Genomic DNA, 12,959 nt, shown 5'->3' with positions numbered 1-12,959 from the left:
GTTCTAGAATGAAGACAACACAGAGCAAAGTTTCCAGACCACATAATACATACATACATACTGCAGACAGGCAGTACGAACATGAAATAAACTTAATTGCTTTAATTCACTCAGGTCAGAGAAGTTGTTTTCTACAGCATAATCTAGCCTATCCTGACCAGTATATTTACCATGCTAGAATTAAGGAAGGTCAAAGAGGTCATGAAAATGTATTCTAGGGGGTTAGCTATTATAAATACTTCTGAAAACAAAGAAAAGACCTAAATGAAAGAGGACATAAGAAATACACAAAGAGAAATTATCAAAAAGTTAAAAAGAAAACTAGAAATGCACCCACTGGAAGACTCTAATTTTAGAAATGAGGTACTGAATACTCTGAGAAGGTTAATAATTTATACAAGGTCACAGAGCTAGTGACAAAGCCAGGATCAGGACCAGAAGCCATAGCTTCCGAGAAATGGAATTTGAATTTTTTATAATAAGGACATGTTTAAATGTATTTTACTGATTTTAGAAAGATATAAAAGGTAAGGTTAAAAGTCAATAGCAATCTGCCATATGATTTAATTGTTTTAAAGGGAATGGAAAATGAATGTGACTTGTGGTGAATTTAAAATCTTTTACTAGGGCGCCTGGGTGGCTCAGGTGGTTAAGTGGCTGCCTTCGGCTCAGGTCATGATCCTGGAGTCCCGGGATCGAGTCAGGCATCGACTCCCTGCTCATTGGGGAGTCTGCTTCTCCCTCTGACTTCCCCCTCTCGCACTCCCTCTCTCTCTCTCATTCTCTCCCTCTCAAATAAATAAATAAAATCTTTTTAAAAAAATCTTTTATGACATGGAAAATAGTTATTCTTGGTGTTTGAAGCCTAAGTAGAGCTTCTGAGGTGAACTCAAGAAGACATTCAGAAGCTTGATTCCTAGCTTCACAATGTAGCTAGACTAACAACTATATTAAACTCTTCTGTTCAGTTAAGTACTGATTTGGTACTTATTAAGTATAACCTATTTCAGAACAAATTTTTTTAAAAGTCAAAATATATTGATGCTCGATTGTTGACTCATCTATAAAATGTGAACTAGAAACAGATTGGTTATTCAGAGTCAATTTCAAACAGTACTGGAAACTGTATGGATCACGTCCTACACATATTTGAGAGATGACTTCATCAGATTTCCAAAAAGAATTTGAGTTTCTATTAAAGGCAGTAGGACTTTAAAAGGAAAGCTAAACCTAAGAAAACTGGATACATGCCAAATCAACTCAAATATTGTTTTAAGGAGTTTATACATCTAATGAATATATTTCAGCTCAAATAATTATAGAGTAACTAAACTTGGAAACAAAAATAAACCTCTAATTGTAAAGATGAGCTATAAATCTGTTGGTAAGAAGGAAAAAAACTGTAAACTTCTGGCATCTTCATGATAATAGTTCAATTTCTGGGATAAAAGCCATATTCTTTATATAGCAAAGCAAAAGGATCTATCTAGGACCAAAAAATCTTTTTTTCATACTTTCGTCTGTTCATGAAGATAAAATGTAGAAATGATTTCAAGATAATTAATAAGTACAGTGATTTAATAGGTGTTTGATAACTTAGATTATACTCTGTTAGCAGACTATTAAGGCTCTAGAAAATGCATATTTTAGTGCTCGCTTCGGCAGCACATATACTAGAAAATGCATATTTTATATGAGAAAAAGTTTTGCTCCAAATAAATAATAGTAGTCCTAATGTATGCAGTAATTTATGATGTGGAATTAAAGAAAATAAATGGCAATGTGGGTTTTTAGCCATATACTTTAGGATAGTTAGTTATAAAAGACATTATTTTCCCTGACTACAGCAAATATTAAAATAGACTTTAAAAGCAGAGTTTTCGTCTAAGAAGAGGCAATCCGTATTTTTCATTCAAACAGTCTTTTTTTTTAACAGATAAAACTGATCTGTCTAGGTCCTAGTTAATGTCAGAGCGAAGGCTGGAAGCCATGGTACCTAACTTCTCTTAGCCTGGGGATATTAACTGTTAAATACTAGGGGGGTAAAAAGCCAGAACAAGCTGGGTTACGCTGCCATAACTTCAAAATTTACACTGGCTTACAACAAAAGTTTACATCTTGATCATGCAAAGAACCCTGCAACTGTCCTCTTTGCAGTGCCTAAGTATTCCTGGGTGCTGTGATCCGATGGCATCTTCAACTCAATCCATGCTCCCATGAGGGCCATCACAACAGGGGAAAAACAGTGAAAATCACACATTGGCTTTTAAAAGCTGCTGCCTGAAAACTACAAACATTACTTCTGCTCACATTTCATTGGTCAAAGCACGTCGCATGACTACACTTAAGTTCAAAGGGGAAGGGAAAGAGAATCCTCCCACCTGCCAAAAAGAGAAGGATCAAAAGGTTAACAGTGAGCCTTAGTAACAGCTCCCACCATAGAAAACTCACTTCTGTCTCAGACTGTTCCAATTTTTGAAGGGCAAATGGTAAACAAGGTCATATTAAGCCGGCTAAATTTGTGTCTCAAGTGAAAACATTAGAAATTGTGAAATTGTGCCTGTTTCAGAATTCTGAGAATAGTGCCTGTGTTAGCAAAATACTGCCTTAGAAATTAAAAGGAAAAAATTCTGCCTATCCTAGAATTGTCTATACAATGTCTATTCTCTATCCTACAATTGTCTACACAGTGTCTGTTCTCTTTTTTTTACGGACAGTTGTGAATATATTTGAAGACCACTGCAATATCTTCCTATGTCTTCCCTGTCAACGAATTGCGCCAGCTTCTCTGGAAATACGTCAGTTTGTTGTCACCCCTCTAAAACTAATAGTTCAGGTGTAATCTGATCATCGAAGAAAACAATGGGGACTACCGTTTCTACTTTTCTGAATTCTCTATTTTGATAAGATTGTTTTAAACCATTTAACTTCTAACAATCCCATCTCACAATTAAATCAATCTGAACTTAATTTGCTAAGTCTCATCTCACATAAATCTGCATTTGTGCTGAGAATTGTTTGTTATGGAGTAAAGTCCAGGATTTTCAATGTATCTATTTTTATCTTGCTAAATTCTGCTTTTTTTTCTACACTAGAGGTCAGCAAATTTTTTCTGTAAAGGGCCAGATAGTAAATACTTGAGGTTCTGTGAACCACAAAAGATCTCTGTCACATGTTGTTTTTCTATTCTTTACTTTCTTAATACAATGCTTTAAAAACAAATAAACCATTCTTCTCTTGTTCCAAAACAGTCTACAGGACGGATCTGGCCCACTGGCTATAGTTTGCCAAACCTGCTGTAGCTACTTTGGGATTCTGTTTTGATTAACCAGTTTAGCAGGATCACCAAGTTCTCAAGTTGCTGTCAATCACATATTGTATCAGAATAACAGAAATATTCTCATTCCGTCATTAACAAAAACTTTGAATCAAAGAGGCTCAAGGAAAAAGCCTCAAGGCATGCCAGTACAGATTTTTCTAGAAGCTGGTGATATGAATCCATTACTTCTATGCTGTAGGAACACTCTAATCACAAATTCACTTAACGATATTATCATACAACTTACTCAAAGCAGTATCGTGAAAGACCTTGTCAAAAGCTCTGCTTAAATACCAAAACACTATCCCTAACACTCCTCCAAGAGGGCCTATTTACAATAGCTAAAATAGAAAATTAATTTTGCCTGGCATGAATTGTTTTTAGTGAACTCATGCTGCCTCCTACTGACCAGTTCCCTTAGTAGTCACAACTCCTCTAATAATCCAATTTCGATTTCTTTCATACTGAGCATCACGTTTACTGTCAGAATTTGTGAAATTTATATTCTTTCTTTCTATGATAAAAAGACAGATTAGTTGATCTTCCTTGCAGCTACTCTACTATTCTACACTGCTTCTCTGATAAAACTTTCAAAGGTCTAGCAATTTATTCACGATGTTTACTCAGTGCTGTAGATCAAGGACTGGCAAACTCCACTCTAGAAGTCAAATCCAGTCCATCACCTAATTTTGTAAATAAAGTTTTATTGGAAGAGAGCCATGCTTATTCATTTATATAGTGCCTATGCCTTCTTTCACGCTACAGTGAGTTCAGTAGTTTTCAACAGAGTCTGTATAAACCCCACAGCCTAAAATATTTACTATCAGACCCTTTATAGATAAAGTTTGCCAGTCCCTACACTAGATTAAACTTAGCTATTCCCCTATCCTAGGCTTCACTTTCTTTGTCTTAATATTTATTTATATACTTTCTTAACAGAGATACCAAAAGCAAAATGGGAATAGAGGCCATAAACTTATATTCTCTCTCTTGGCCTCATATTATCCTTTGTCATTCCTCTGGATGGGGCAGCCCCTCCCCCCAAAGCTCTCATTCTAACTAATCCCCCTGCTTCTCATCTCACCCATGCTATCCTCCCCAATTCATCCCCTGGGCTTCTCTCCAGATAGACAATCTCTTTAATAGGGAAATATAATTTAACCACCTTAAACTCTTCAAGGGCTTCCTATTATGTCCAAGACAAAAAGCCAAACTCTTCATTATGACATAAAAAGCCCTTCATGGTCTAGGCCTTGCCTGTCAGATGCCCTTTGCTCTTGCTACTTTCCTCCATGTACACTCAGTGCTCAGCCATGTTGAATTACTACCATTTGCGATATTCCCTCACATCTCTCTGCACTGTGCATGCCTTCATTCTCCTTGGAACACTTTCCACAGATATATCCTCCTTCATAATCACTCTTCAAGCCCAAGTCAAGTATTTTCTCCTTTGGAACTTTTCCCATTTTTCTGGTAGACACAGGGGTGCTTTACCTTTCAACGTTACTGTGCTGTGCATGTGCACATGTGTGTAAGTGTGTGTGCGCATATCTATCTATCTATCTATCTAACAACTGATCTTCTCTAGCTTGGCATTTTGCATTATAACCTGTCTGCATTAGACAGTGAGTAACTTGAGGGCATGAATTATTCTGATCTTGTCTAATCTAGTTCTAGTTCTGATCTAGTGTCTAAATACAGATCCCAGTACAGGAACTTTTCAGTTCAACGTAACTAAGAATGGCCAGGAATTTTTCCATGGTGTTTCTAAGTCAAAAGAAATGTGTTAATAGCTCTGTTTACTCAGTAGTTAGTGAACAACTTTTTAAGTTGTTCATGTTCCAGCAACTTAGCAGCAATTTGAAAAAATGATACACATGATTTGAAAGAAAAAAATACACCATTCTTAAAGAACCACAATTGCTTACCATTGAAACCTGTGTATCTGTAGGACATTACACAACTTCTCAAATGTTATATTTAGACTGGACATTGGCACACCTCATTTCCTGTTCCATACTGATTTGGGCATAGTATTTTGTTTAGCAAAACCACCACTTTGCAAAGATACGATGCCACAGAGGTAAATATAGTGTGACCTCATGTTGAAATGCAAATAACCTTAAGCTCTTAGTCTTCTCAGTGTCTCAAAGATCTCAAATATCACTGTATTTCCTTTGAAAACTATAAATATTCCCAAGTGCCCAAGTTCATGGAGTCCTCAGCACATAGCTCTAGTGCACAGAGGTTCATTAAGTATTTGTATAATCCACCCCAGCTAGAATATTTATATGGTAAATTACATAAAAATTAATCAAGATGTCTTTTTTAAAGAGAAAAAAATTGGTATAGAACTGGTATCAGCAAATTTTTCTAGCCAGATGGTAAATATTGTAGACTTAGAAGCCATATAGTTTCTTCTAGCAACTACTGAATTCCGCCACTGTAGAATCAAAGCATATGGAGATAACATATTAATGAACGGACACAGCTGTGTTCCAATAAACTTTGCTTACGAAAACACATGGCCAGAACATGTGCCATTGTTTGTCAACTCTGTTAACAGAAAGTCTTTTATTTTTTTTTAAAGATTTTATTTATTTATTTGACAGACAGAGATCACAAGTAGGCAGAGAGGTAGGTAGAGAGAGAGGAGGGGGAAGTAGGCTCCCTGCTGAACAGAGAGCCCTGATGTGGGGCTGGATCCCAGGACTCTGGATCAAGACCTGAGCTGAAGGCAGAGGCTTTAACTGAGCCTCTCAGGCACCCCAAGAGAAAGTCTTTTAAAAACTATACTGTTATAGGGCATCTGAGTGGCTCAGTCAGTTAAGCATTCGACTCTTGATTTCAGCTCAGGTCATGATCTCGAGGTCATGGAATCAAGCCCCATGTCAGGCTCCGTGCTCACCAGAGTCTCCTTATCTCTCTCCTTCTCCTCTTGCATGCACACACTCTCTCAAATAAATAAATAAATAAAATATTTTTTAAAAAAGCTACTGAGAAAGGGGAACCCTCCTCCACTGTTGGTGGGAATGCAAGCTGGTCCAACCACTCTGGAAAACAGCATGGAGGTTCCTCAAAATGTTGAAAATAGAACTACCCTATGACCCAGCAATTGCACTACTGGGTATTTACCCTAAAGATACAAACATAGTGATCCGAAGGGGCACGTGTACCCGAATGTTTATAGCAGCAATGTCTACAATAGCCAGACTATGGAAAGAACCTAGATGTCCATCAACAGATGAATGGATCAAGAAGATGTGGTATATATACACAATGGAATACTATGCAGCCATCAAAAGAAATGAAATCTTGCCATTTGCGACGACGTGGATGGAACTAGAGCGTATCATGCTTAGTGAAATAAGTCAATCGGAGAAAGACAACTATCATATGATCTCCCTGATATGAGGACATGGAGAAGCAACATGGGGGGGTAGGGGGATAGGAGAAGAATAAATGAAACAAGATGGGATTGGGAGGGAGACAAACCATAAATGACTCTTAATCTCACAAAACAAACTGGGGGTTGCTGGGGGGAGGTGGGATTGGGAGAGGGGGAGCGGGCTATGGACATTGGGGAGGGGAGGCGAACCATAAGAGACTATGGACTCTGAAAAACAACCTGAGGGTTTTGAAGGGTCAGGGGTGGGAGGTTGGGGGAACAGGTGGTGGGTGATGGGGAGGGCACGTTTTGCATGGAGCACTGGGTGTTGTGCAAAAAGAATGAATACTGTTACACTGAAAAAATTAATAAAAAGGGAAAAAAAAAAAGCTACTGAGAAAAAAGGTATGCTGTTTCTACACTAAAGTCACTAAAAAGTAATAAATAAAAGGTAAGACTAAATACTATGAGCCCATACTAATATGAATAAATGAAAAAACTGAAATTTTTATGAGGAACGGGATTACAAAGGGAAGGAGAATAACTTTACACAGAGAAGGCTGGCAGACACCATTGTAATTAAAGTGGCCAACATCAATAAAAGGATAAATAGAAATTGTATACCACTTGGTAGGATGCAACAAGAAAAATCAAAATCATTTCTGTGCTATTTATGCAAAAATCTATAAAAGTTGATTTTGAGGAAACATCAAAAAGCCTGAAATGAGCGCCATTCTACAAACTGACCTGTAATCTTCATAAATGCTAGAGTCATGAAAGGCAAGGAAAGACTGAGAAACCGTTCCTGAAAAATAGTGAGGAGGGAAATCTGATAACCAAATGCACCATATGTAATATATAATTCCAAACTGGATCATTTCACTACACAGAAATTACTGACACCACCGGTAAAATTTGAGAGTGGTGTGAGAATTAGACGCTAGTAATTATTCAGTGTTTACTTCCTAATTTCGGTTGGTTATATTGTGTTTATACAGGAGAATGTCTTTGCTTGCCAAAAACACACACTAAAGTGTTCAGGATTGTTGGGTTATCTAATCAGCAGCTTACTCTCAAATAGTTCAAGAAAAAGTTGTGTTTTATTTTAAGATTTTATTTATTTTTTTTTGACAGAGATCACAAGTAGGCAGAGAGACAGGCAGAGAGAGAGGGGGGAAACAGGCTCCCCGCTGAGCAGAGAGCCTGATGTGGGGCTTGATCCCAGGACCCTGAGATCATGACTTGAGCCGATGGCAGAGGCTTTAACCCACTGAGCCACTCTGGCGCACCAAGAAAAAAGTTTTTGCTACTGTACTTATAACTTTTCTATGACTTTGAAATTGTTTCTATTAATTCTAGAAAATGGAAACTGACCTATAATGACAAAAAGTAAATCAGTGGTTGCCTGGCAATGGAGGTTGGGTGGGGAGGGATGGAAAGGAGGGATAACAAAGTAGCATGAGGAAACTTTGTTTGGGTAGTGGATTATGAAAAAGCTTGATTGTGATGATGTTTCACAGGTGATACATATGTTGAAATTTATCAACTTGTACAGTTAATAAGTGAAATTAATTTTATGCCCATTATATCTCAAGTAAAGCTTTTAGTAAGACATCAATTTTTTTAAATTTCTCAAATTAAGCTGTGAAGGAGCAGATGTACAGGGATTTTTAACTGAACAGCTGGCCCTGCTCCCATCCCAGGTGATTTTCTCTCATTTCCTCACCAAACACAACTCATGGAATGTACAAAGACAATGATTACATATAGCATCATTCTCCTTTATTTCAGGCATGAAAGTAAATAAATTTCACTCAATTAAGACTTTAATGAACATTACTATGTTCTCAGCACTATGTGAGATAGGGAAGGAAAGGAAATAAATATATTTAGGACATCGGTATATATCAGGAAAGGAAGAAGAATGGTTTCTGCCCGTAAGGATTGTATACATCAGTTGGGTAGGCAAGACTGACATATAAGTTCACTATGGGAAACACAATATATAATTAAGTACTAACTTATATAAATGAGTCAGCTTCATTTCTTACCCTACCCACCTCAACTTCACCAGGAAGAGTAATTGTTAAGTACCAAAGATGCTCAGTTAAGAGACACATGGAGGGATGCGTGTGTGGCTCAGTTAAGTGTCTGCCTTTGGCTCAGGGTGTGATCCCAGGGTCCTGGGACTGAGCCCCGCATCAGGCTCCCTGCTCAGTGGGGAATCTATTTCTCCCTCTGCCTTCTGCTCCCCCCGCTCATGTTCTCGCTCTCTCTGACAAATAATAAAATCATTGAAAAAAAAAGGAAGAAGAAACACATGGAGATAAGGGTAAAGTATGAAACAGAGTTTACAGGATATATCTGAACAAGCTGAAGACAAAGAACTGTTTCTCCATGCTAGAACAAAAAGAGGCAGAGCTCCCAGAAGATCCCTGGCAATAACGAATTCATCAACACTTATAACAACCTCCCTGTCACCTGAGATGTCCATGATATTCCTGAGACAGAAATGTAAATACACACATTGTCAAAATGGCTATAGGCAAGGAGTCAATTAATTGGCAATTGAATAAACTTAGCTGACCACTCAGAATCTACATCAAAATTAGCAGGGTCTAGAAGTCAGAAGGCAAGTGGAGGCTTAGGATATATTTCTGGCTCTGAGATTATCCAACTGAGATCATTAATGAGTAATATCTGAGATAGCAAATATTCAAATAAATCTGAAATATGCAATGAAAATTAAGGCAAATTTCTTTCTTACAGAACTTCTTGAAGCCTATAATATGCAAATGTGCACTGTACAACTAAAAGGTTCATATATAGCATTTCGCTTAGATCAGGAGTCATTAAAACATCGAAGTATACAAAACATCTAACATGCAGATCGAATGAATAAACAAGCGCTCTTCTGAGAGGTATGGCATCAATAACAACACAACAGCTCCACGTGACACTTCCTCTGAGCCTCACATTGTTCTAAGGTTTAGTGCTTTATTTTATCTTGACAACAACTCTATGATGTAATTATGACTGTCTACCCCCCATTTTACTTTAAGGAAAATGAGATACAGAAAGGTCAAATGAATTCCCGAAGGTCATTTGGCTAGAAACTGGTCAAACCAGGATAGAGACTCAAGCAGTCTGGCTTTGGCACCCCTGTGCAGAAACATTACATTATGTAACTTAATGTCATTTTTACTCATCCATTCTAAAATAAATTTTTAGTTGGGTATTAGCCAGAATGAAAAACAACTGTGATGGTTAATTTAAACAATTGTGATGACTAATTAATTTAAATTAATTTTTTTAAAAACCTGTTAAAAAGGAAACCACCACCTAAAATGGTATCACTTAGGTTAAGGCCACAAGCCAGTAAACCAAGAGTTACTACCTAACTTAACTACAGTTTAGACTCCCCAGAAATGTAATCTGTAACCAGTCAACCTGTGAATTTCCTGGTCAGGACAAGGAAATTTACTGATAGGACCCTTCCCTTCCCTTTAGGAGGGTGACCTTGCATAAAACCATGGATCCTTTGCTAATAATTTCCTTTTTTCCACTCCCTCTCTACCTTTAAAAACCTTTCTTTTTCTGTAGTCACTGGGAGCTCCCCTCCACTTGCTAGAAAGGATGCTGTCCAATTCATGAACTGATTAATAAAGCCAATTAGGTCTTTTAAATTTCCTCAGTTGAATTTTTTTTTGTTATTTAACAGCCCTATTCAATGAAATTGGGAATGAGGGACAGGTGGTAAAAAATTTGTAATTATAGTTATGAATTATATAGTCACGATAATCCACAGTTCATTAAAACTAAGAAACATTTCAAGCAAAGAATGTGCACCCCAGTCTCTTAATCCACAGTAAGGAAACACTATGGAAAGCACTTCAAAAGAGTTCTCACCGTAACTCTCTTCATATCTAGCTGGCGCAGCTGCATCATATTCTGAAGGATTGTATGTTTGTACCATGACTCTTGAGCTATTGGATTGCCATCAAAAGTGATGTCTGAGAGAGAAGAAGAGTCAGCAAGGCAGCACACACTTTCAAAGCTGCAGGAGAGACAGAAACCACCGGGTTATTGTGAGGCCTTCCAACAGTACTTTCATTTATTTAATATACATTATTGTTTTAGAATAGTTTTAGATTTACAGAAAAATTAAGAGAGCGTAGAGTTCCCACGTACTCTGCACCCAGTTTTCCCTATTATTAACACCTTGTAGCAGTATTGTACATTTTTTACAATTATTTACAAATAATTTACAGGTAATTCATTCATTCCTTACTTTCTGGCACTATAAGATTCTCTAGACTCATATATTTCCTATCCCAGTCCTAGGATCAGGCATTTCTCCAAGGACTCATGGTTCCTTTAATTGGAGAATGGTCTGGAACCAAAGATCTGGTGGCTAGGTATACTTTTTAACACTGGGTCATCGTTTTGTTTTTTGGTTTTTTTTTTTTCATATCTTCTGCAGACAGAGCAAGGAAATGCATGTGTGTATACTGACCTGTGTGTAATAACCATCAATGACTCCATTAAGCTGAACATGAGTTCATGCTGATATTCCCCAACTCTAATCTATCATCAAAAGGATCCTTCCAGCCTCTTTCCCTTGCTTATCTGTAAATTCCTAATCCAACAATGAGAAACCTGACTTACACCAGCTCTCGTCCATTTACTTAACTGTTCAATTCTAGAATATATGCATAGTGGTATCAAAATTTTCAACCTGAATCCCCATCGAAAACAACTGTATTAAATACAACCATTATGTGTAATTTCTTTAGTATTTAGTCTTACACATTCATTTCAAAGTTACTTGGGTCAGTACCTCCCCTCCTGCTACCCCTCCAGTGGGGTTGTTTCATACAGGTGAAATAACAGTTAGCTTTTCTTGTCATAGTCTATATTTATTCCTTCCTGGGATCCTCTAACCGCCTAAATATTTTAATTTGCATACATTAAGATTTATAGTGTGATGTAAAGTTCTGCAGGTTTTAACAAATGTGTAAGTATCATACACAATAGCTCCATGACCCTAATAATATTTAATAATAATAATTTATATAATTATATATATATGTAAAAATAATCCTATTCAACCCTCCTTTTCTCTCCCTCAGTCTCTGGCAACCACTCATCTTTTTACTGTCTTCATAGTTTTGCCTTCTCTAGAATGTCATACAGCTGGAATCATACAGAAGGTAGCCTTTTCACACTGACTTCGGTTACTTAGCAATATGCATTTAAAGTTCTCCCATGTCTTTTTGTTGTCTTCAGAGTGCACATGTTCTCTTTGATCACTGAGTAAGATTCCATTGTCTGCATGTACCACAGTCTGTTTACCCATTCACCTACTGAAGACATCTTGGTTGCTTCCAGATTTTAGTGATTATGAATAATGCTGCTATAAATATTTATCTGCATCATTTTTGTGTGAACATAAGTTTTCAGCTCAATTGGGTAAATACTTAAGATTGCAATTGCTGGATTATATTGTAAGACTATGTTTAGCTTTGTGAGAAACTACCAAACTTCCAATGTGGCTGTAACGTCTTGCATCCCTACTAGCTCCACATTCCCTTGAGCATTTGGTATTTGTCAGGTTTTTTTTTTTTTTCACATTATCATTCCGATAGGTGTACAGTGGTGTCTCATTGTTTTAATATGCAATTCCCTAATGTCAAAGGATGTTGAACATTTTTTTCATATGCATATTTGCCATCTGTATATCTTCTTTGCATTTTCAGCTCTTGTGCCCATTTTTTAATTGAGTTGTTTCCTTATTTTTGAGTTGTAAGAGTTTTTTGGGGGGGTTAAATTTTTATTTTAATTCCAATTAGTTTACATACAGTGTTATATTAGTTGCAGGTATACAATATAGTGATTCAACACTTTCATACATCACCTTGTGCTCATCATGACAAGGGCACTCCTTAACCCGCCCCATCCCTTTCCCCTCTGGAAACCATCAGTTTGTTCTCTCCAGTTAAAATCCTGTTTTTGGTTTGCCTCTCTCTCTTTTTTTCCCTTCACACATTTGTTTTGTTTCTTAAATTCCACATAAGACTGAAGTCATATGGTATTTGTCTTTCTCTGACTGACTTATTTCATTTAGCATAATACTCTCTACCTCCAACCATGTCATTGCAAATGGCAAGATTTCCTTCTCTTTTATGGCTCATATTCCATATACATATGGAATGGTATGGTGTGTGTGTGTGTGTGTGTGCGCACGTTTGT

At 37.1% G+C, this 12,959-nt stretch overlaps 1 protein-coding gene across 3 annotated transcripts in view; it reads right to left on the bottom strand.

Moving 5' to 3' along the window:
• LRRC49 (leucine rich repeat containing 49) overlaps positions 1-12,959 on the bottom strand; it is a 154,452-nt gene that overhangs the window by 50,197 nt on the left and 91,296 nt on the right. For all 3 annotated transcript variants that reach the window (XM_046009596.1, XM_046009597.1, XM_046009598.1), the window contains one exon: positions 10,617-10,764. In XM_046009596.1, coding sequence (XP_045865552.1) covers positions 10,617-10,764 — 148 coding nt within the window. The remainder of the gene's footprint in view (positions 1-10,616; positions 10,765-12,959) is intronic.

This window comes from Meles meles, chromosome 6, assembly GCF_922984935.1.
Source record: "Meles meles chromosome 6, mMelMel3.1 paternal haplotype, whole genome shotgun sequence".
In the NCBI taxonomy this organism is placed as follows: Eukaryota; Metazoa; Chordata; class Mammalia; order Carnivora; family Mustelidae; genus Meles; species Meles meles.
Note: the sequence above shows the minus strand (reverse complement) of the source record. Positions and strands in the feature narration are given on the sequence as shown.